Source organism: the organism of the source record quoted next, unplaced genomic scaffold (assembly GCF_019419815.1).
Source record: "Pyrus x bretschneideri cultivar Hongxiangsu unplaced genomic scaffold, Pyrus_bretschneideri_v1 Contig31, whole genome shotgun sequence".
Taxonomy (NCBI): domain Eukaryota; kingdom Viridiplantae; phylum Streptophyta; class Magnoliopsida; order Rosales; family Rosaceae; genus Pyrus; species Pyrus x bretschneideri.
The window spans coordinates 1,288,255-1,314,397 of record NW_025999624.1 but is presented as its reverse complement, the minus strand read 5'-3'; the positions used below and the strand labels follow the sequence as shown (position 1 = coordinate 1,314,397).

Here is a 26,143-nt window from a genome sequence, read left to right as displayed (position 1 = left end):
AAGAGACTCAAAACAACACCAAAACACTCAAAACTGCCTTAAAAGCACAATCTGGGCAATTTTGAGCACTTACACTAATTTGGACGAATTTGGGTGATAAATTGAATCAAAACACCTAGAAACACAAACTAAGACACTTTCTAACTAAATTGAACACTAAAGTAAAGGGGGATTTAGTTTTTGACGAAATTAAACAAAGTGCACAGATTGTAATAAAGACAAAATGTAAATACGAATTTGATGATAATATGGATGGAATGCTAGCTAGAAGGTTCTTCTCCACACATGTCACACTTGCATGCAAGATGATTTTTAGTTGGTCTTTCGATGAATCATGAAACTCAACACCCCGGGTTAATTAGGTTCGCTTAAATTAACCTTCAAGTTCTCCTTAAGTTAATGAATTGGATGGGACAGCGCATACAACAATTCAAAGCATTCTCCAAAAGTCCTTTACGTGAAAAGCACAATAAAGATACAATCAAAGATCATTAAGCATCATGAAAACTATAAGTGTTGACGAGGCATTCGTTACTATGATGAGCATGAAACTAGTGCCAAGAATTCATTTAACGCGATCGTTTATAAGCGACCTTCACTACTTGTGAATATAAGTTTGTAACTATTAGGTGAAACTCACTTATATTCTAGCATCATATTCATGCATGAAAACTAAGCGTGCACTCTCAATAAACATACACAAATAAGTTATCACTCAAGCAGTTAAACAAATTGAATCCACAACTCATGAAATTCCAACCAAAGGTAATCAATTTATATTGCAAGCATAAACATGGTTTTGAATCACCCCCTAGCTACTAGGGATTTAGCCTCTTAGGTTCACAGAAAGAGAAACAAAATTGAAATTAAACATAGAGAACAAAAGATTGATTACACCTAGAACGCCCAACAATTCCACGTTGAATTTATGCACGTCAAGCTCCTCCTTCTTCTTCTCCTTGTTGCGGCAGAAAGGGTTTAGGGGGTTTTTGGATGCTATTTTGGTTTGGGAATGGTTTTAGGGAGGTGAAGGGTTGCGGCAAGGGTTGTGGAAGGTGTATGGAGGTTTGAATGGTGGCTGGAATGGTGGGAATGGTTGCGGCAGAGATGGGAGGTGGCTAGAATGGATGGAGAAGGCTGCGGAAAAGAGGTTTTTGGGTGATGGTAGCTGCGGCTGATAGGTATTAGGGTGAATGAATAATAGAGTGATTCCCAGAAACTCCTAGGGTGCGGCTAGGCTTTAGATTATATAGGGTTTCAGAAAATAAAACCCTAGCTTATTTTTATTAACTAAAATTAAGTCAAAGGCTTCTAGAATTAGGAAATTAAATCAGAAATTAAAAGGGAAGTGGCTGCAAGGTGCGGCTAGGGTTTAGTTTAGGCAGGAGCATGTGTTTTAAGTGCATAAAATGGGACAAAAATGCCCCCCCTTGCACGGCAAGGGAAGGGGAGAAGGGGAAAGGCCACGACAAAGGGGTTTAAGGGGGCTAGGGCCTTTGTTTTGTGTCCTAAAGTGCCTACGAGGCCTTCAAAGTGGCTAGAAAATACGGACGTTTAAGATTAGGAAAGGTTACCAAAATGGGAAACCTAGGGTTAACTTTCCTACTTCAAGTAGGAATCCTTGTTGGAGTAGGAATCCTCGTTGGAGTAGGAATTCATATTTCTTCAAGTCTTCATCTCATTCATTCCTCTTTTGCTCCAAAAGACTCCAATTTGCATCTTCTTGCACACTTTGGCTTTATAACCTGAAAACACACAAAAGTGACTTTAAACACTAAAATGACTAAGGAAACACAACATAAATGCACAAGAACAAGCTAATTAAGTCGCATGAATATGCTCCTATCATTTACATCAATCTTCTCACATATACCTAGTGTAGGAAGTGTAGTCAGAAAATCTGTGAGAAAATAGAGAGTATATCTAGTGAGGAATTGAGTGAATTCTCTAAGGCATGTTACTACATTCAAAAAATTGTTTTAATTGATTAAATGCAAGCTAGTGAGTGGTGACTGCGATTAAGTATATGCCCGAGGTTAGGGATAGCTAAAATCTATGGGCGTAGTGATTTTTAACATGTCATGTTACATTGGAAATCCCTGAGGCAATTGTTGGAAGGTTTAGGTAGTGTTTTGTTTTCTTTGTTTTGCTCGAGGACTGGCAAAAGTTAAGTGTGGGGGAATTTGATAGGAGCATATTTATGCTATTTAGTTAGCTTGTTTTCTTGCATTTACATAGTTAGTTTCCATTTATTATAGTGCTTTAAGCTATTTTTGTGTCTTTGTAGGTCCTAATGGCAAAGTTGGCAAGAAAGTGCATTTTGGAGCTATTTGGAGAAGTTTTGGGCATGGAATGGATAACTTGCATATGGAGCAAGGTGGATGGACGAATTTGAAGTTCAAGAAAGGCTAGGAATGTACTTAATATCTGGAGAAACAAATTGGAAGCATTGAAGATAAGGAATCAACTACAAATAAGGAACATTATCGAAATAAACCTTATCTTATCTAAGCCTTATCCAACCTTATCTTAGCTTATCCTATCCTAATCTTTTGCTACCTTAATTCCAGCTGCAAAGAGGAATCAATTTCACATTAAATCACCCAAATATCAGGTTCTAGAAGCCCTATTTTCGTGCCCTAAGTTTATGCCACATGTAACCTTTCTAGAAGTTCTAGAATCTGCCACAAGGACCATTCCTTGCCCTCCCTGAAATCTGATTGAAAGTGTCCTTGTTCTTTGGTGATTTGGAGTCCTAATTCCTCTTCTTTTCAGCCCAATTTCGTGCCTTCCCTTCACCACATAAATAATGATGCCACAGCACTCATAAGCACCACCCTCTACCACAATTTCACACCATAACATCCACCATACCCCAAGAGCCTAAATTCAGAAAATCCCTATGGAGCTATGCTTGCCATTCAAGACGTTGGATTGTTGGAGCGTTTCTAGGTGTATTCTATCTTTTGCTTTCAATGTTTAATTTAAGTTATCTCTTGTTTAAGTGCGAACATGAGGAACTAATTTTGTTTTGGCTAAAGGAGAATTCAAAGCCATGAACATATATGTGATATGAATTGATTTCATCCCATTATTGTTTCATAAATCGTGAATGCAATTTGCTTAACTGCTTGATTGATAACATATTCTTGTATGTTGAGTAAGGAGGCCTACTTAGTTTTCATGCATGAATTTGATGCTAGAATATAAGGGAATTTCACCTAATCGTTATGAACTTATATTTGCAAGTAGTGGAGGTTGTTAGTCACAATCGTGTTAAGTAAATTCCTGGCAAGAGTATCATGCTTTTCATAGTTACAAATGCCTTGTCAATGCTTATGATTTTCACAAAGCTTAATGATCTTTGATTGTATCTCTATTATGCTATTCTTGTAAGGAACTATTGAAGAATAATTTGGTTGCCGATGCGTATCCCATCCAATTCAATAACTTAAGGGAAATCTGAGGGTTAATTAGTGCTAATCACGGTTAATCTGGGGCGTTGAGGTTCATGGTTTATTGGAAAAGCAACTGGAAATCAATTTGTACGCAAGTGTGTCATGTGTGGAGAAGGACCCTCTAGCTAGCTTATCACCCATAGTTTTCCTTAATTTCGTCCAAAGTTGTTTAAGTCTTTAAATCTGTTTGGTTTTACCTTAATTTCGTCCAAAATCCAATCCCCCTTTACTTGGTCGTCATTGATAGGAGCATATTTAGGCGACTTACTTAGCTTGTTTTCGTGCATCTATGTTGTTAATTCATAGTTGTTTTAGTAGTTTAAGCCATTTTCGTGTGTTTTTAGGTTCATATGGCTAAGGAAGCAAAAAGATGCATTTTGGAGCATTTTGGAGCAAAATTGGGCTTGGAATGGATAGCATATGATTGGAGCCAAAGTGTTGGACGAATTTGAAGGCCTTGTATTCATTTTGGACATAAAACAAAGGGCCTAGCCCATTCTCTCTTAAACCAACCCCAAGGCCATGCATTTCCTTCTAATTCCAAAGCCCACAATCACTTCAAAAGCCATGCAAAGAACCATCCATTCCATAAAAAACAATCCATCAATTCACATGCAAAACCACCATTAACACACATGCACCCAAACAAAGCCAACCTAGCTAACCCTACATGCATTCTTTATGCAACTCTTCATCATTCCACCATTCATTCTTTATTCCACAAACAAGTCACATGCATTTCCACCTTCCTACTTCATCATTTCACCACATTCTCCCTCTTTAACTCATTTCATTATTCATTCACTTTGCATTCATTCAATTCCACCCCACATGCACCCTTTATTCTTCATCATTGCAACCATGGCACATTTACACCAACAAAACAACTCCCATGCCGTGGCCTACTTATATTCCCATTTCCTTTCCAACATCTCACATGCATTTCCACCTTCCTACTTCATCATTTCACCACATTCTCCCTCTTTAACTCACATGCATTCATCATAATACACAAACACATTAAACAAATAGCCATATACACCTCCACTCCTCCTATAAATACCCTTGCATTCATTCATTCAAGGATCATCTCATTTCATACACAACACACCACAAACACTTCCATCTTCTCCCTAGCCGTGAGTTTCTCTCCATTTCCCTTCCATTTCTCCTCCATTTCTTCCATTTCCATAATCCCCCAATCCATTCAACACACCAACAACATCCCTTAGTCCTTGTGCCACAATAAAGAGGAAGATAAGAGGGCCTAAACGTTCATACAATTCACGTTTGAGTTGTTGGAATGTTTACGCGTTTCTTTGATTTCAATGTTTAAATTCAATTCTCTTTGTTTTGTAATATGAGGAATGGAAGAGAAGAGTGCCTAAACGTTCATACAATTCAAGTTTGAGTTGTTGGAATGTTTAGGTGTTTCTTTGATTTCAAAGTTATGAGGAACTAAACCCTTTTTGGCTAGGGGTGATTTCAATACCATGATTATTTATGTAATATGAATTGATGAATTCCGGTTATGAACTCTTGATTCGTGAATGCAATTGGCTTAACTATTTGATGATTAACTTATTTGTGTTTGTTGATTGAGGGTCGACACTTAATTAGCATGCATGAATATGTGGCTAAAGTTTAAGAAGGTTTCACATAATCGTTACTAACTTATACTTGAAAGTAGTGAAGGTCGCTTGTCACGATCGCGTTAAGTTTAATTCTTAGCATGAGTAACATGATGTCATGGTTGCAAATGCTTTGTCAATGCTTATGGTTTTCATTATTCTTAATGATCTTCGATTGTATCTCTATTATGATGACATGTAGGGAACTTTTGAGAATATTTTGGGTTGTCGAATGATGCCATCCAATCCAATAATATAAGGAAAATCTGAGGGTTAACTAGTGATGTCACGGTTAATTTGGGGCATTGTCGTTCATAATTCAATGAAGGAATAACTGGAAATTGATTCATATGCATAAATATCATGTGTGGAGAAAGAACCTCTAGCTAATTTACCAACCATCTTATTTCATCAATTACATTCTGTCTAGTTATTAACTTGTTTCGTTATTTCAATTTTCGTCAAACCTCAATCCCCCTTTTGCTTTAATGTTCAATATAGTTAGAAATCAATTTAGTTTGTGTTTTTAAAGCATTTTGATTCTTTTGGTTTGTCTTAGTGTTTTAACATTTAGTTTCACATTCTTTGAGTCTAGTTTAGTGTTTTATATTGTTTTTACGTTTTTAAGTCAATTTAGAAGGTTTTAGCAAGCCCTCCTAATCCCCGGTTTAGAACGATCCCTCACTTATCCATTCTACTACAATTGTCAAACGAGGGTTTAATTTGAGTGTCAAGTAATTCTCGCATCAAATTTTGGCGCCGTTGCCGGGGATTAGCAACGTTGCTAATCCCTTGTCTTTATTTTTATTTTTTATTTTTTGTTTTTCGTGCATTCTTATTTCAGATTCTTAGTTTGTTTGTTTTCTTGTTTTTCAGGTACTATGTATGACTCGTAGCTCTCGGCCTATTATAGAGAACATTTCCGACTTTGATGGTGATTTTGATCGCACTTTGAGGAGAACGAGGAGTCAACAAGAGCCACCACAACCTCCACCACAACTTGGGCTTGAAGAAGACGAAGTAGGTGTAGAAGAAAAGCCCACGGATCAGATTTTTGAAGAAGAACAAGCCATGGCAGCAGATAATAGAACCATCAAGGAGCTTTCGGCCTCGGGTTTGGATAATGCATTGCCTCTTTGTATCCAATACCCCACGGTTGCAGAGGGGAAGACTGAGGTGTTTGAACTCAAATCCAGTTTGTTACACCATATTCCGAAGTTCCATGGCTTGTCTATGGAAGACCCCAACAAACACTTGAAGGAGTTCGAGGTGGTTTGTTCGAGCATGACCCCCGTCACTGTGGATGGGAGTATATTGAAGATGAAGGCCTTTCCATTTTCACTTATGGACAAGGCCAAAGATTGGCTCTACGAACTAGCCCCGGGAACTGTGACTTCGTGGGAGAGTATGAAGCGTGCTTTCTTGGAGAAATTCTTCCCTACTTCGAGAGTGATTCTCCTACGGAAGAAAATTAGTGGTATTCAACAGAATCATGGTGAGACATTCCCGGCTTATTATGAGTGCTTCAAGGGCCTTGTAGCTTCATGTCCTCAACATCAAATGAAGGAGGAACTTCTCCTTCAATATTTCTATGAGGGCCTCCTTCCTATCGAACGTCAAATGCTTGATGCATCAGCGGGAGGAGCATTGGTGGACAAAACACCAAGGGATGCCAAGATTCTCATAGCCAACCGAGCGCTCAACGCTCAACAATATGAAGGAGTGGGCCAAAGGGAAGCCCCACGGCAACAAAGTGTAAATGAGGTGAGTGCTATTTCTGAAATTCAATCACAACTTGCTAATCTTACTTCTCTTGTTTCTCAGGTTGTGATTGGTCCAAAAGCACAAGAACACCAAGTTTGTGGCGTGTGCTCAATTCAAGGGCATCCATCTGACAAGTGCCCTCAACTAATCGAGAATGGTGGGTGGGAATCTGCCAATGCAATTGGTTTCCAAGGACAAAATCAAAACAACCTATACTCGAACACTTACAATGCCGGATGGAGGGACCATCCAAACTTCAAATGGAGGGAGCCACAACAAGCTGCCCAACAAGGAGGATTTAGGCCAAACCCCCCTGGTTTTTATTCCAAGCCGTATGCACCCCAACAATCCCAACAACCTTCGGCATCATCTCATTCAGGTACGTCCTTGGAAAGTAATCAAGCTATGCAATTACTAACCTCTATTTCGCAGGGGTTGCAAAATCAAAACAACCGGATAGAAAATAACGAGAAAGAGATGATGGATATGAAGAAACAAATAGGGCAGATTTCTGAGTTCCTTGGACAGATTAGAGAGCAAGGAAAGCTTCTTAGCTCAACCACAGTCAATCCAAAGGGAGGATTCGAATCCGCCAAGGCCATCACCCTAAGGAGTGGAAAAGAAGTTGGGACCGAGCCAAACAATCCCAAATCTGCCCAGAAAGTAGATGAAGAGACGACACAACCTGAGGAAGTGTCTAGCTCACCCACGGAAAGGGTGAAAAACCCAATGCCGCAGGCCCCCAATCACCCTAACTCGGCCAAATCAGGTAATTTAAGTTCAAATTCATGTACTTCACGTCCTAATCTGCCCAATGTACCTTTTCCTTGCAGGTTCATGCAAGAAAAAAAGGAAGAAAGCGAGAAGGACATTCTTGAAACGTTCCGGAAGGTGCAAGTGAACATACCGCTTCTCGATGCAATCAAACAGGTTCCAAAGTATGCTAAATTCCTCAAGGACCTATGCAATACAAAGAGAAGAAGGGCAAACAAAGAGGTAGTGAAGGTAAGCGAGAATGTGTCCGCTGTTTTGCAACGTAAACTGCCTACCAAGTGCAAAGACCCCGGTAGTTTCACGATTCCTTGTGTGATTGGACATAATCGTTTTGAACATGCCATGCTTGATTTAGGTGCATCCATAAATGTCATGCCTTATTCTATTTATGCATCTATGAATTTGGGTGAATTAAAACAAGATGGTGTAATTATACAACTGGCCGATCGTTCTAACGCGTATCCAAAAGGAGTTTTGGAAGATGTGCTTGTGCAGGTGAACCATTTAATTTTTCCGGCTGATTTCTACGTCCTAGACATGGAGGATTCAGCCCATTCTACATCTTTGCCGATTCTCCTTGGTAGGCCATTCATGAAGACGGCCCGAACGAAGATTGATGTATACAAAGGCACCTTGACAATGGAATTCGATGGGGAAGTGATTGATTTTAATATTTCTGAAACTATGAGATATCCCGTTGATGACCATTCTTGTTTTTCCATTGATGTTATCGATTCTTTGGCGCAGGTATACCTTGAAGAATTGAACGAGGACGCCCTGGAAACAACCATCACTAAGGCCATAGAGTGCAAAAATGACGGATTTGGGCCAATGCAAGGTCACGGCAAGGAGGAGGAATTCTTTGCCATGGGTTCTAGTGAAGAAATAATTGAGGTTGTGGCAGCCCTTGAGTCATTGCCACAACAATATGGTAAGGTTCCACTCTCACTTTTAAATTCAGTTTCCACTAAGATGCTACCTTCTGTTGTTCAGGCACCATCACTTGAACTTAAGCCGTTGCTGGACCATTTGAAGTATGTGTTTTTGGGAGAAGGCGAAACATTGCCCGTCATCATTTCATCAAGTCTCACGGCAATGAAGGAGGAGAAGCTTGTGAGGGTGCTGCGAGAACACAAAACGGCCATAGGGTGGACTTTGGCCGACATTAAAGGAATAAGCCCTACCACATGCATGCACCGTATACTTCTTGAGGAGGGGACTAAGCCATCCCGAGAGGCTCAACGCCGTCTCAACCCTCCGATGATGGAAGTGGTGAAGAAGGAAATAATCAAGCTTTTGGATTGCGGAGTGATCTACCCTATCTCCGATAGCCGTTGGGTCTCTCCAGTTCAAGTCGTTCCCAAGAAGTCCGGAGTAACTGTTATCAAGAATGATGAGAATGAGCTCGTGCCTACACGCATTCAGACTGGATGGCGAGTATGTATCGATTACCGGAAGCTAAATGCCATGACTAGGAAAGATCACTTTCCTTTGCCATTCATCGACCAGATGCTCGAAAGGTTAGCCGGTCATGCTTTTTACTGTTTTCTTGATGGATACTCTGGATATAACCAAATTGTGATAGCCCCGGATGATCAAGAGAATACCACATTCACATGTCCATTTGGAACATTTGCTTATCGTCGCATGCCATTTGGCTTATGCAACGCACCGGCCACTTTCCAAAGGTGTATGGTAAGTATATTTTCCGATTTTGTTGAAAAGATCATTGAGGTTTTCATGGATGATTTCAGTGTGTTTGGGAGTTCATTTGATAATTGCTTGGATAATCTGACCTTAATTTTGAAACGATGTGTTGAAACTAACCTTGTCTTGAATTGGGAGAAATGTCACTTTATGGTGAAACAAGGTATAGTTTTAGGACATATTGTTTCAGAAAAAGGAATTGAAGTAGATAAATTGAAAATAGACCTTGTACGTCACTTACCCTCTCCTACTTCGGTTAGAGAGGTACGTTCGTTTCTTGGCCATGCAGGGTTTTATAGGCGTTTTATCAAGGACTTCTCCAAGATGTCCAACCCTCTTTGCCGATTGCTTCAAAAAGATGTGCCATTCAAGTTTGATGAAGAGTGTAATTCGGCATTTAACCAACTCAAGGAGAAGCTAGTCTCGGCCCCCATTATTGTACCTCCAGATTGGAGCCTTCCGTTCGAGCTTATGTGCGATGCATCCGACTATGCATTAGGAGCTGTTCTAGGACAAAGAAGAGACAAGCGGCCGCATGTCATATACTATGCCTCTCGGACTCTCAATGATGCCCAATTGAACTACTCCACGACGGAAAAAGAACTTCTAGCTGTGGTTTTTGCTTTAGATAAATTCCGTTCATATTTAATTGGTACTAAAGTAATCGTTTATTCTGATCATGCAGCTTTGAGGTACTTGCTCACGAAAAAGGAAGCAAAGCCGAGGCTTATCCGTTGGATTCTTCTTCTTCAAGAATTTGATATTGAAATCCGGGATAAGAAAGGAAGCGAGAATGTAGTGGTTGACCATTTAAGCCAAATGATCCACGAGGAGCATGAACATGCCGTACCTATCCCTGAAACTTTTCCCGATGAGCAGCTGCTATCCATTGAGGTAAGTGAACCATAGTATGCAGATTTAGTGAATTACTTGGTGGCTAAACAATTTCCAAATGAACTAAACAAGCACCAACGTGATAAGCTTAAAAATGATGCACGTTTTTATGTTTGGGATGACCCTTATTTGTGGAAGTATTGCTCAGATCAAATTGTACGTAGATGTGTGCATGATTCTGAATTTCACTCAATTCTAAGCTTTTGTCACACATATGCATGTGGTGGTCATTTTGGCACACAACGCACTGCCCTCAAGGTTCTAGAGTGTGGTTTTTATTGGCCGACTATATTTAGGGATGCTAGAACCTTTTGTATGTCTTGTGATCGTTGCCAACGAATGGGTAACATAGGTACCAAGGACCAAATGCCGTAAACCCCTGTCTTTAATGTTGAAATTTTTTATGTTTGGGGCATTTATTTCATGGGCCCTTTCCCTCCATCTTATGGTTTCACTTATATCTTGCTAGCCGTTGATTATGTTTCTAAATGGGTGGAAGCAAAAGCCACCCGTACTAACGATTCTAAGGTGGTTGCAGATTTCGTGAAAACTAACATTTTTGCTAGGTTTGGAATGCCGAGAGTAATCATAAGTGATGGAGGGTCTCACTTTTGCAATCGGACCATTGAGGCGTTGCTAAGAAAGTACCATGTCAACCATAAGGTCTCCACACCTTACCATCCTCAAACAAATGGCCAAGCCGAGGTGTCTAACCGAGAAATCAAACAAATTTTGGAGAAGACCGTTGGACCAACAAGGAGGGATTGGAGCTTACGTTTAGATGATGCACTATGGGCATATCGTACGGCGTACAAAACACCCATTGGGATGTCACCTTTTCGGCTCGTCTATGGTAAGCCATGTCATTTGCCCGTAGAGTTAGAGCACAAGGCACATTGGGCCGTGAAGACTTTCAACATGGACATAGATGCAGCGGGAGTTCATAGGAAGCTCCAATTGAATGAACTTGAGGAGATTCGGAATGAAGCCTATGAGAATGCCCGGATGTACAAAGCCAAGACCAAAGCATTCCATGATAAAATGATTCGAACCAAGACCTTCACAGTTGGGCAGAAAGTGTTACTTTTCAACTCTCGCCTACATTTGTTTCCTGGTAAGTTGCGTTCTAAATGGATTGGCCCGTTTGTTGTTACTAACGTTTTACCTTATGGTGCAGTCCACATAAAAAGCTTAAGGAATGGCGTAGAATTCAAGGTGAACGGGCATCGGTTGAAGCCATATTACGAGCATGGTGTGGGGCAAGTGGTGGAAGACCTTCCTTTCCATTCCGTGGGCTCAAATGAAGATTGAAGAGAGTACTCGTCCGGCTCCAAGACGTAAAAGAAAGCGCTTCGTGGGAGGCAACCCATTACAGTGAATAACACTTGTTCATTGATTTCCGAGTGATTACAAAAAAAAAAAAAAAAAAAAAAAAAAGAAAAACATGGCAGAAAGATGGAGCCTTTACAAAGGTTGTGTACGTGAGGCCCCACTACGTGGCAACACTCTCGGAGCAGAAGGCATCGGAAAAGGAGGCATCGGAACAGGAGGTCTCGGAGAGGAAGGCATCGGAGCGGGAGGCACCGAAGATAGATCATTCAAGGCCCCAAACCTTGGTGGAACGCTGGATGACCCAGGAAAGAGGTGCCTCTGGAAGAAAGTTGCAAGCCTTTGACGGTCATCAAGCTCATCAAGCTTCCTCTTCATGCCTGACGAATAATTGTTGGCAAGTACGTGTAAACTTCGGTTCTCGTACTTAAGCTGTTTGATCTCCTGCTTAAGACTCTCCACCTCCGCCATCAAGGATTCAACCTGACGGGAGCGTGCAAGAAGGCGTTGGCCCATGTTGGACACAGAGCCAGCACACTGAACACTCAGAGCCAGGGATTCTTGAACGGCCAACTCATCGGACCGTCCTGAAAGCAGCTGACTGTCTTTGGGAGTGAGGAGGTTCCGAGCCACTATCGTAGCCGTTGTGGGATCCGTCATCACAGAGTCCTCATCTGTAAGAGGGCCATGGGAAGATAAGAAAGACGGGCACCATACCTTACCCTGACGAGGTGCGACCGGATCACTGCTTAGACTCAAATCTAAGCAAAGGTTCGATGGGTTGGATGAGCTAGCCATTGTTCACGAAGTTAGAAGAGAAGGGTTGGATGGAGGGAAATCTCGACGAGCCGAAGATGATTTTTGGGAAGTCTTCAAAGTGTGCAGATAGAGGTGATCGATCACCTCTATTAAAGGATAGGCGACACAATCACCAATTCAGCATTGAAGAGACACCGCTCTTCAAAAACCGGATTTTCTGGCATAAAGATCGCCAGCTCTTCAGACGCAATCCAAGCTTTTCAGAAAGCGTGTGCAAATTTGTCAAAAGCTCCCAGCTTTTCAGAAGACGCATGGAAGGCGAGAAATCAGCTGCACACTTTAGCCGACAAACGTGGGTGACAAAGCCGAAAGCTCCCGGCTTTCCAGAAAGTGAGTGCAACTTTGTCAAAAGCTCCCGGCTTTTCAGAAGACGCGTGCCACTTTGTCAAAAGCTCCCAGCTTTTCAGAAGACACGTGGAGGACATTGCCGCATCCGCACTGCCATTTGCCATTACAATTCCTATATACATCAACCTTCATGGCAAGGCATACACCCACAAATGCATAATTTTCCTTCTCGGCCGAAAATGTAAGCTGCAACCAACCCTCTCAAACATGCTCAGATTTCTCCTTCTCTTGAGATCACACTTTCAAACATGGATGTATCCCCCAAAGAAGATACCAAATGCCTGCAGTACGAATGAGGAAGAGGAAACGGTGGATCGAAACATGTGGATTCATTCGCTGCCTCTTCGAAAGCAAAGGTATCTCATATCATCAAGGGCGAAAGCAAAGGTATCTCATATCATGCTCTTTCCCTGTCTTTTCCTTTGTCCTTGATATTACTTGCATGGCAAAGTGAAAGAAGCAATCAGCCGGCACTTGGAGTCTATCTGGACTCTATTCCCTGGTTGCTTACCTAGCTTTGCTGAGCTATCCTCTAACCCTCTTCAATACGAATTGGAGAGATTGAACAAAGAAACAGATAAGATGAGGAAGCTCAGACCTTCGGGGGTGACCAAAGGAAGCCTGCTGCCCAGTTCAAGAGTAGCATAAAGGAAAATCAACGATGGAAGCAGCGCAGTTCAAGAGTAAGCCTGTGGAATCACAAAGATCCAAGCCTCACTGCAATCACCAAGGAGAAGATGGAACGAAAACTCCATAACCAGATTTGCATCTCTAAACTCTTCTCTTTGTTAGATACATTCTGCCATGTTTAGTATGTTTAATTGCTGTTTATATGTTTGTTTGTGTTTAGTGTGGTTTTTAACATTGAGGACAATGTTTGTTTTAAGTGTGGGGGAGTTACTAAAGTGTTTTGATGCAAATTCGTAGGGTTTTATCCACCATAACTTCAAATGTTGTTTCTTGCTGTTTTTAAGTGTGTTTAGTGTGTTTTGACTTAAAAATTCGAAAATCACATAAAAATTTGAAAAACATGTTTTGAAAAGCCTAAAAAGAGTGTTTTGAGTCGTTTTTGTGTCGTAGGTCACCTTCCAACACAATGATAAGGATTTGGTTTCTAATTGCATGACTGTTAAAAAGAGTTATAAACATGGAGAAAAGTTTGATTTACTCTTGGTATATGCTTGGTTATGGTTATAATGTATGACTTCACATGCAATCATAAAAAATAAAAAAATAAAAAATTAGTTATGTAACATGCTTGAAGGAAAGAACTCAAACAAACGCTACAACCCTGAGAGACTTGAGCCTATAACGTTCTTTGGAGAGTATAATCTGTGATTTCTTGTTTTCTAAAGTCGTTGCATGATCTCATTATTCTTTGCTTGGTTACTACTTAGAAGGCGTTTCATCATATAGTTCCAAATGCTAGAACTCATGCCCATTTCATTCAAAGCATGTTATTGATTTGCATAACATATATCAAGATGAAGTTGTGTAGTTGCCACCATAGCCAAATAGCCTCACTTCCCATATTTCGTATATGTTGTAAGTTTTACCCCCGTTGAGCCATGTTAGCCCATGTTCTTTGTTAACCCACTTTATCTTCACCTAACCTAGAATATGACCGTCCTTACCCTTGTTCTTAAAAGATAGTGAGCATGCTTAAATGAATTCCTTTTGAGTTACATTATGCAAGAAAATGAGTGTGGGGGAAGGAATGCTTGTTCTTAAGTATGTTTTGAGTTTCAAAAGAAAAGAAGAAAAAAAAAAAAAAAAAAAAAAAAAAAAAAAGAAATAAAAAAGAGCTTGAAAAAAATGAGTGATTGAAGAAAGGGCTCAAAACACCAATTCTGGCCCAAAATTGTCTAAATTCTCCCTTTTGTTCCAAAGTTGAGTTTTCATTCAAAAGTGAATTCTAAGTTCATTCAATTGCCTTGCTCACTATTTCTTTGAGAACCTTTGTTTTCCATATCCCTTCTTTGTTATCCACACGCCCCAAGCCCCATTACAACCCGTGACTTCAATCTTGAGTGTTATGTGTTTCAATTTGTGGAGTTTGAACTTGGTATGAGCATATGGTGTCACTGGTTCTCGCGTCTAAGTAGTAGCATTCCATTCATGAGATCATAATCTAAACATGCTTATTAACTCCAAAAATTGCGTTCTTTGTGATACATATATGTGAGTGTTCGTTTTCATGTTTACATCAATCTTCTCACATATGACTAGATTAGGGTGTGTAGTAAAAAAAAATCTGAGTGAAAATTGAGTGCATATCTTGTAAGGAATTGAGCAAATTCTCTAAGGCATGTTACTACATTCAAAACATGGTTTTAAATGCTTAATTATGAACTAGTATGTGGTGACTATGATTAAGAATGTACTTAAGGGTAAAGATGGCTAAATTCTGTGGGAATAATGATTTTTAACTTGTCATGTGCATTGGAAATCCCTGAAACGATTGTTGGAAGGTGTAGGTTGTGTTTTACGTGTTTAGTGTCGTTTTGTTTATTTGTTTTTATTCTGTTTTGCTCGAGGACTAGCAAAAGATAAGTGTGGGGGAGTTTGATAGGAGCATATTTAGGCGACTTACTTAGCTTGTTTTCGTGCATCTATGTTGTTAATTCATAGTTGTTTTAGTAGTTTAAGCCATTTTCGTGTGTTTTTAGGTTCATATGGCTAAGGAAGCAAAAAGATGCATTTTGGAGCATTTTGGAGCAAAATTGGGCTTGGAATGGATAGCATATGATTGGAGCCAAAGTGTTGGACGAATTTGAAGGCCTTGTATTCATTTTGGACATAAAACAAAGGGCCTAGCCCATTCTCTCTTAAACCAACCCCAAGGCCATGCATTTCCTTCTAATTCCAAAGCCCACAATCACTTCAAAAGCCATGCAAAGAACCATCCATTCCATAAAAAACAATCCATCAATTCACATGCAAAACCACCATTAACACACATGCACCCAAACAAAGCCAACCTAGCTAACCCTACATGCATTCTTTATGCAACTCTTCATCATTCCACCATTCATTCTTTATTCCACAAACAAGTCACATGCATTTCCACCTTCCTACTTCATCATTTCACCACATTCTCCCTCTTTAACTCATTTCATTATTCATTCACTTTGCATTCATTCAATTCCACCCCACATGCACCCTTTATTCTTCATCATTGCAACCATGGCACATTTACACCAACAAAACAACTCCCATGCCGTGGCCTACTTATATTCCCATTTCCTTTCCAACATCTCACATGCATTTCCACCTTCCTACTTCATCATTTCACCACATTCTCCCTCTTTAACTCACATGCATTCATCATAATACACAAACACATTAAACAAATAGCCATATACACCTCCACTCCTCCTATAAATACCCTTGCATTCATTCATTCAAGGATCATCTCATTTCATACACAACACACCACAAACACTTCCATCTTCTCCCTAGCCGTGAGTTTCTCTCCATTTCCCTTCCATTTCTCCTCCATTTCTTCCATTTCCATAATCCCCCAATCCATTCAACACACCAACAACATCCCTTAGTCCTTGTGCCACAATAAAGAGGAAGATAAGAGGGCCTAAACGTTCATACAATTCACGTTTGAGTTGTTGGAATGTTTACGCGTTTCTTTGATTTCAATGTTTAAATTCAATTCTCTTTGTTTTGTAATATGAGGAATGGAAGAGAAGAGTGCCTAAACGTTCATACAATTCAAGTTTGAGTTGTTGGAATGTTTAGGTGTTTCTTTGATTTCAAAGTTATGAGGAACTAAACCCTTTTTGGCTAGGGGTGATTTCAATACCATGATTATTTATGTAATATGAATTGATGAATTCCGGTTATGAACTCTTGATTCGTGAATGCAATTGGCTTAACTATTTGATGATTAACTTATTTGTGTTTGTTGATTGAGGGTCGACACTTAATTAGCATGCATGAATATGTGGCTAAAGTTTAAGAAGGTTTCACATAATCGTTACTAACTTATACTTGAAAGTAGTGAAGGTCGCTTGTCACGATCGCGTTAAGTTTAATTCTTAGCATGAGTAACATGATGTCATGGTTGGAAATGCTTTGTCAATGCTTATGGTTTTCATTATTCTTAATGATCTTCGATTGTATCTCTATTATGATGACATGTAGGGAACTTTTGAGAATATTTTGGGTTGTCGAATGATGCCATCCAATCCAATAATATAAGGAAAATCTGAGGGTTAACTAGTGATGTCACGGTTAATTTGGGGCATTGTCGTTCATAATTCAATGAAGGAATAACTGGAAATTGATTCATATGCATAAATATCATGTGTGGAGAAAGAACCTCTAGCTAATTTACCAACCATCTTATTTCATCAATTACATTCTGTCTAGTTATTAACTTGTTTCGTTATTTCAATTTTCGTCAAACCTCAATCCCCCTTTTGCTTTAATGTTCAATATAGTTAGAAATCAATTTAGTTTGTGTTTTTAAAGCATTTTGATTCTTTTGGTTTGTCTTAGTGTTTTAACATTTAGTTTCACATTCTTTGAGTCTAGTTTAGTGTTTTATATTGTTTTTACGTTTTTAAGTCAATTTAGAAGGTTTTAGCAAGCCCTCCTAATCCCCGGTTTAGAACGATCCCTCACTTATCCATTCTACTACAATTGTCAAACGAGGGTTTAATTTGAGTGTCAAGTAATTCTCGCATCAAATTTTGGCGCCGTTGCCGGGGATTAGCAACGTTGCTAATCCCTTGTCTTTATTTTTATTTTTTATTTTTTGTTTTTCGTGCATTCTTATTTCAGATTCTTAGTTTGTTTGTTTTCTTGTTTTTCAGGTACTATGTATGACTCGTAGCTCTCGGCCTATTATAGAGAACATTTCCGACTTTGATGGTGATTTTGATCGCACTTTGAGGAGAACGAGGAGTCAACAAGAGCCACCACAACCTCCACCACAACTTGGGCTTGAAGAAGACGAAGTAGGTGTAGAAGAAAAGCCCACGGATCAGATTTTTGAAGAAGAACAAGCCATGGCAGCAGATAATAGAACCATCAAGGAGCTTTCGGCCTCGGGTTTGGATAATGCATTGCCTCTTTGTATCCAATACCCCACGGTTGCAGAGGGGAAGACTGAGGTGTTTGAACTCAAATCCAGTTTGTTACACCATATTCCGAAGTTCCATGGCTTGTCTATGGAAGACCCCAACAAACACTTGAAGGAGTTCGAGGTGGTTTGTTCGAGCATGACCCCCGTCACTGTGGATGGGAGTATATTGAAGATGAAGGCCTTTCCATTTTCACTTATGGACAAGGCCAAAGATTGGCTCTACGAACTAGCCCCGGGAACTGTGACTTCGTGGGAGAGTATGAAGCGTGCTTTCTTGGAGAAATTCTTCCCTACTTCGAGAGTGATTCTCCTACGGAAGAAAATTAGTGGTATTCAACAGAATCATGGTGAGACATTCCCGGCTTATTATGAGTGCTTCAAGGGCCTTGTAGCTTCATGTCCTCAACATCAAATGAAGGAGGAACTTCTCCTTCAATATTTCTATGAGGGCCTCCTTCCTATCGAACGTCAAATGCTTGATGCATCAGCGGGAGGAGCATTGGTGGACAAAACACCAAGGGATGCCAAGATTCTCATAGCCAACCGAGCGCTCAACGCTCAACAATATGAAGGAGTGGGCCAAAGGGAAGCCCCACGGCAACAAAGTGTAAATGAGGTGAGTGCTATTTCTGAAATTCAATCACAACTTGCTAATCTTACTTCTCTTGTTTCTCAGGTTGTGATTGGTCCAAAAGCACAAGAACACCAAGTTTGTGGCGTGTGCTCAATTCAAGGGCATCCATCTGACAAGTGCCCTCAACTAATCGAGAATGGTGGGTGGGAATCTGCCAATGCAATTGGTTTCCAAGGACAAAATCAAAACAACCTATACTCGAACACTTACAATGCCGGATGGAGGGACCATCCAAACTTCAAATGGAGGGAGCCACAACAAGCTGCCCAACAAGGAGGATTTAGGCCAAACCCCCCTGGTTTTTATTCCAAGCCGTATGCACCCCAACAATCCCAACAACCTTCGGCATCATCTCATTCAGGTACGTCCTTGGAAAGTAATCAAGCTATGCAATTACTAACCTCTATTTCGCAGGGGTTGCAAAATCAAAACAACCGGATAGAAAATAACGAGAAAGAGATGATGGATATGAAGAAACAAATAGGGCAGATTTCTGAGTTCCTTGGACAGATTAGAGAGCAAGGAAAGCTTCTTAGCTCAACCACAGTCAATCCAAAGGGAGGATTCGAATCCGCCAAGGCCATCACCCTAAGGAGTGGAAAAGAAGTTGGGACCGAGCCAAACAATCCCAAATCTGCCCAGAAAGTAGATGAAGAGACGACACAACCTGAGGAAGTGTCTAGCTCACCCACGGAAAGGGTGAAAAACCCAATGCCGCAGGCCCCCAATCACCCTAACTCGGCCAAATCAGGTAATTTAAGTTCAAATTCATGTACTTCACGTCCTAATCTGCCCAATGTACCTTTTCCTTGCAGGTTCATGCAAGAAAAAAAGGAAGAAAGCGAGAAGGACATTCTTGAAACGTTCCGGAAGGTGCAAGTGAACATACCGCTTCTCGATGCAATCAAACAGGTTCCAAAGTATGCTAAATTCCTCAAGGACCTATGCAATACAAAGAGAAGAAGGGCAAACAAAGAGGTAGTGAAGGTAAGCGAGAATGTGTCCGCTGTTTTGCAACGTAAACTGCCTACCAAGTGCAAAGACCCCGGTAGTTTCACGATTCCTTGTGTGATTGGACATAATCGTTTTGAACATGCCATGCTTGATTTAGGTGCATCCATAAATGTCATGCCTTATTCTATTTATGCATCTATGAATTTGGGTGAATTAAAACAAGATGGTGTAATTATACAACTGGCCGATCGTTCTAACGCGTATCCAAAAGGAGTTTTGGAAGATGTGCTTGTGCAGGTGAACCATTTAATTTTTCCGGCTGATTTCTACGTCCTAGACATGGAGGATTCAGCCCATTCTACATCTTTGCCGATTCTCCTTGGTAGGCCATTCATGAAGACGGCCCGAACGAAGATTGATGTATACAAAGGCACCTTGACAATGGAATTCGATGGGGAAGTGATTGATTTTAATATTTCTGAAACTATGAGATATCCCGTTGATGACCATTCTTGTTTTTCCATTGATGTTATCGATTCTTTGGCGCAGGTATACCTTGAAGAATTGAACGAGGACGCCCTGGAAACAACCATCACTAAGGCCATAGAGTGCAAAAATGACGGATTTGGGCCAATGCAAGGTCACGGCAAGGAGGAGGAATTCTTTGCCATGGGTTCTAGTGAAGAAATAATTGAGGTTGTGGCAGCCCTTGAGTCATTGCCACAACAATATGGTAAGGTTCCACTCTCACTTTTAAATTCAGTTTCCACTAAGATGCTACCTTCTGTTGTTCAGGCACCATCACTTGAACTTAAGCCGTTGCTGGACCATTTGAAGTATGTGTTTTTGGGAGAAGGCGAAACATTGCCCGTCATCATTTCATCAAGTCTCACGGCAATGAAGGAGGAGAAGCTTGTGAGGGTGCTGCGAGAACACAAAACGGCCATAGGGTGGACTTTGGCCGACATTAAAGGAATAAGCCCTACCACATGCATGCACCGTATACTTCTTGAGGAGGGGACTAAGCCATCCCGAGAGGCTCAACGCCGTCTCAACCCTCCGATGATGGAAGTGGTGAAGAAGGAAATAATCAAGCTTTTGGATTGCGGAGTGATCTACCCTATCTCCGATAGCCGTTGGGTCTCTCCAGTTCAAGTCGTTCCCAAGAAGTCCGGAGTAACTGTTATCAAGAATGATGAGAATGAGCTCGTGCCTACACGCATTCAGACTGGATGGCGAGTATGTATCGATTACCGGAAGCTAAATGCCATGACTAGGAAAGATCACTTTCCTTTGGCATTCATCGACCAGATGCTCGAAAGGTTAGCCGGTCATGCTTTTTACTGTTTTCTTGATGGATACTCTGGATATAACCAAATTGTGATAGCCCCGGATGATCAAGAGAATACCACATTCACATGTCCATTTGGAACATTTGCTTATCGTCGCATGCCATTTGGCTTATGCAACGCACCGGCCACTTTCCAAAGGTGTATGGTAAGTATATTTTCCGATTTTGTTGAAAAGATCATTGAGGTTTTCATGGATGATTTCAGTGTGTTTGGGAGTTCATTTGATAATTGCTTGGATAATCTGACCTTAATTTTGAAACGATGTGTTGAAACTAACCTTGTCTTGAATTGGGAGAAATGTCACTTTATGGTGAAACAAGGTATAGTTTTAGGACATATTGTTTCAGAAAAAGGAATTGAAGTAGATAAATCGAAAATAGACCTTGTACGTCACTTACCCTCTCCTACTTCGGTTAGAGAGGTACGTTCGTTTCTTGGCCATGCAGGGTTTTATAGGCGTTTTATCAAGGACTTCTCCAAGATGTCCAACCCTCTTTGCCGATTGCTTCAAAAAGATGTGCCATTCAAGTTTGATGAAGAGTGTAATTCGGCATTTAACCAACTCAAGGAGAAGCTAGTCTCGGCCCCCATTATTGTACCTCCAGATTGGAGCCTTCCGTTCGAGCTTATGTGCGATGCATCCGACTATGCATTAGGAGCTGTTCTAGGACAAAGAAGAGACAAGCGGCCGCATGTCATATACTATGCCTCTCGGACTCTCAATGATGCCCAATTGAACTACTCCACGACGGAAAAAGAACTTCTAGCTGTGGTTTTTGCTTTAGATAAATTCCGTTCATATTTAATTGGTACTAAAGTAATCGTTTATTCTGATCATGCAGCTTTGAGGTACTTGCTCACGAAAAAGGAAGCAAAGCCGAGGCTTATTCGTTGGATTCTTCTTCTTCAAGAATTTGATATTGAAATCCGGGATAAGAAAGGAAGCGAGAATGTAGTGGTTGACCATTTAAGCCAAATGATCCACGAGGAGCATGAACATGCCGTACCTATCCCTGAAACTTTTCCCGATGAGCAGCTGCTATCCATTGAGGTAAGTGAACCATAGTATGCAGATTTAGTGAATTACTTGGTGGCTAAACAATTTCCAAATGAACTAAACAAGCACCAACGTGATAAGCTTAAAAATGATGCACGTTTTTATGTTTGGGATGACCCTTATTTGTGGAAGTATTGCTCAGATCAAATTGTACGTAGATGTGTGCATGATTCTGAATTTCACTCAATTCTAAGCTTTTGTCACACATATGCATGTGGTGGTCATTTTGGCACACAACGCACTGCCCTCAAGGTTCTAGAGTGTGGTTTTTATTGGCCGACTATATTTAGGGATGCTAGAACCTTTTGTATGTCTTGTGATCGTTGCCAACGAATGGGTAACATAGGTACCAAGGACCAAATGCCGTAAACCCCTGTCTTTAATGTTGAAATTTTTTATGTTTGGGGCATTTATTTCATGGGCCCTTTCCCTCCATCTTATGGTTTCACTTATATCTTGCTAGCCGTTGATTATGTTTCTAAATGGGTGGAAGCAAAAGCCACCCGTACTAACGATTCTAAGGTGGTTGCAGATTTCGTGAAAACTAACATTTTTGCTAGGTTTGGAATGCCGAGAGTAATCATAAGTGATGGAGGGTCTCACTTTTGCAATCGGACCATTGAGGCGTTGCTAAGAAAGTACCATGTCAACCATAAGGTCTCCACACCTTACCATCCTCAAACAAATGGCCAAGCCGAGGTGTCTAACCGAGAAATCAAACAAATTTTGGAGAAGACCGTTGGACCAACAAGGAGGGATTGGAGCTTACGTTTAGATGATGCACTATGGGCATATCGTACGGCGTACAAAACACCCATTGGGATGTCACCTTTTCGGCTCGTCTATGGTAAGCCATGTCATTTGCCCGTAGAGTTAGAGCACAAGGCACATTGGGCCGTGAAGACTTTCAACATGGACATAGATGCAGCGGGAGTTCATAGGAAGCTCCAATTGAATGAACTTGAGGAGATTCGGAATGAAGCCTATGAGAATGCCCGGATGTACAAAGCCAAGACCAAAGCATTCCATGATAAAATGATTCGAACCAAGACCTTCACAGTTGGGCAGAAAGTGTTACTTTTCAACTCTCGCCTACATTTGTTTCCTGGTAAGTTGCGTTCTAAATGGATTGGCCCGTTTGTTGTTACTAACGTTTTACCTTATGGTGCAGTCCACATAAAAAGCTTAAGGAATGGCGTAGAATTCAAGGTGAACGGGCATCGGTTGAAGCCATATTACGAGCATGGTGTGGGGCAAGTGGTGGAAGACCTTCCTTTCCATTCCGTGGGCTCAAATGAAGATTGAAGAGAGTACTCGTCCGGCTCCAAGACGTAAAAGAAAGCGCTTCGTGGGAGGCAACCCATTACAGTGAATAACACTTGTTCATTGATTTCCGAGTGATTACAAAAAAAAAAAAAAAAAAAAAGAAAAGAAAAACATGGCAGAAAGATGGAGCCTTTACAAAGGTTGTGTACGTGAGGCCCCACTACGTGGCAACACTCTCGGAGCAGAAGGCATCGGAAAAGGAGGCATCGGAACAGGAGGTCTCGGAGAGGAAGGCATCGGAGCGGGAGGCACCGAAGATAGATCATTCAAGGCCCCAAACCTTGGTGGAACGCTGGATGACCCAGGAAAGAGGTGCCTCTGGAAGAAAGTTGCAAGCCTTTGACGGTCATCAAGCTCATCAAGCTTCCTCTTCATGCCTGACGAATAATTGTTGGCAAGTACGTGCAAACTTCGGTTCTCGTACTTAAGCTGTTTGATCTCCTGCTTAAGACTCTCCACCTCCGCCATCAAGGATTCAACCTGACGGGAGCGTGCAAGAAGGCGTTGGCCCATGTTGGACACAGAGCCAGCACACTGAACACTCAGAGCCAGGGATTCTTGAACGGCCAACTCATCGGACCGTCCTGAAAGCAGCTGACTGTCTTTGGGAGTGAGGAGGTTCCGAGCCACTATCGTAGCCGTTGTGGGATCCGTCATCACAGAGTCCTCATCTGTAAGAGGGCCATGGGAAGATAAGAAAGACGGGCACCATACCTTACCCTGACGAGGTGCGACCGGATCACTGCTTAGACTCAAATCTAAGCAAAGGTTCGATGGGTTGGATGAGCTAGCCATTGTTCACGAAGTTAGAAGAGAAGGGTTGGATGGAGGGAAATCTCGACGAGCCGAAGATGATTTTTGGGAAGTCTTCAAAGTGTGCAGATAGAGGTGATCGATCACCTCTATTAAAGGATAGGCGACACAATCACCAATTCAGCATTGAAGAGACACCGCTCTTCAAAAACCGGATTTTCTGGCATAAAGATCGCCAGCTCTTCAGACGCAATCCAAGCTTTTCAGAAAGCGTGTGCAAATTTGTCAAAAGCTCCCAGCTTTTCAGAAGACGCATGGAAGGCGAGAAATCAGCTGCACACTTTAGCCGACAAACGTGGGTGACAAAGCCGAAAGCTCCCGGCTTTCCAGAAAGTGAGTGCAACTTTGTCAAAAGCTCCCGGCTTTTCAGAAGACGCGTGCCACTTTGTCAAAAGCTCCCAGCTTTTCAGAAGACACGTGGAGGACATTGCCGCATCCGCACTGCCATTTGCCATTACAATTCCTATATACATCAACCTTCATGGCAAGGCATACACCCACAAATGCATAATTTTCCTTCTCGGCCGAAAATGTAAGCTGCAACCAACCCTCTCAAACATGCTCAGATTTCTCCTTCTCTTGAGATCACACTTTCAAACATGGATGTATCCCCCAAAGAAGATACCAAATGCCTGCAGTACGAATGAGGAAGAGGAAACGGTGGATCGAAACATGTGGATTCATTCGCTGCCTCTTCGAAAGCAAAGGTATCTCATATCATCAAGGGCGAAAGCAAAGGTATCTCATATCATGCTCTTTCCCTGTCTTTTCCTTTGTCCTTGATATTACTTGCATGGCAAAGTGAAAGAAGCAATCAGCCGGCACTTGGAGTCTATCTGGACTCTATTCCCTGGTTGCTTACCTAGCTTTGCTGAGCTATCCTCTAACCCTCTTCAATACGAATTGGAGAGATTGAACAAAGAAACAGATAAGATGAGGAAGCTCAGACCTTCGGGGGTGACCAAAGGAAGCCTGCTGCCCAGTTCAAGAGTAGCATAAAGGAAAATCAACGATGGAAGCAGCGCAGTTCAAGAGTAAGCCTGTGGAATCACAAAGATCCAAGCCTCACTGCAATCACCAAGGAGAAGATGGAACGAAAACTCCATAACCAGATTTGCATCTCTAAACTCTTCTCTTTGTTAGATACATTCTGCCATGTTTAGTATGTTTAATTGCTGTTTATATGTTTGTTTGTGTTTAGTGTGGTTTTTAACATTGAGGACAATGTTTGTTTTAAGTGTGGGGGAGTTACTAAAGTGTTTTGATGCAAATTCGTAGGGTTTTATCCACCATAACTTCAAATGTTGTTTCTTGCTGTTTTTAAGTGTGTTTAGTGTGTTTTGACTTAAAAATTCGAAAATCACATAAAAATTTGAAAAACATGTTTTGAAAAGCCTAAAAAGAGTGTTTTGAGTCGTTTTTGTGTCGTAGGTCACCTTCCAACACAATGATAAGGATTTGGTTTCTAATTGCATGACTGTTAAAAAGAGTTATAAACATGGAGAAAAGTTTGATTTACTCTTGGTATATGCTTGGTTATGGTTATAATGTATGACTTCACATGCAATCATAAAAAATAAAAATAAAAAATTAGTTATGTAACATGCTTGAAGGAAAGAACTCAAACAAACGCTACAACCCTGAGAGACTTGAGCCTATAACGTTCTTTGGAGAGTATAATCTGTGATTTCTTGTTTTCTAAAGTCGTTGCATGATCTCATTATTCTTTGCTTGGTTACTACTTAGAAGGCGTTTCATCATATAGTTCCAAATGCTAGAACTCATGCCCATTTCATTCAAAGCATGTTATTGATTTGCATAACATATATCAAGATGAAGTTGTGTAGTTGCCACCATAGCCAAATAGCCTCACTTCCCATATTTCGTATATGTTGTAAGTTTTACCCCCGTTGAGCCATGTTAGCCCATGTTCTTTGTTAACCCACTTTATCTTCACCTAACCTAGAATATGACCGTCCTTACCCTTGTTCTTAAAAGATAGTGAGCATGCTTAAATGAATTCCTTTTGAGTTACATTATGCAAGAAAATGAGTGTGGGGGAAGGAATGCTTGTTCTTAAGTATGTTTTGAGTTTCAAAAGAAAAGAAGAAAAAAAAAAAAAAAAAAAAAAAAAAAAAAAAGAAATAAAAAAGAGCTTGAAAAAAATGAGTGATTGAAG

General features: G+C 40.9%; 1 protein-coding gene across 1 annotated transcript in view; it reads left to right on the top strand.

Annotated features, from left to right (window-relative positions):
- LOC125480030 overlaps window positions 1-21,648 on the top strand; it is a gene marked incomplete at its 3' end in the record, with an annotated part of 115,300 nt that extends 93,652 nt beyond the window's left edge. The window contains exons 4-5 of the mRNA XM_048590244.1: window positions 9,177-9,885; window positions 20,769-21,648. Of these exons, the coding sequence (XP_048446201.1) occupies window positions 9,177-9,885; window positions 20,769-21,648 (1,589 nt within the window). The remainder of the gene's footprint in view (window positions 1-9,176; window positions 9,886-20,768) is intronic.
- Between the last annotated feature and the right edge of the window lie 4,495 nt (window positions 21,649-26,143).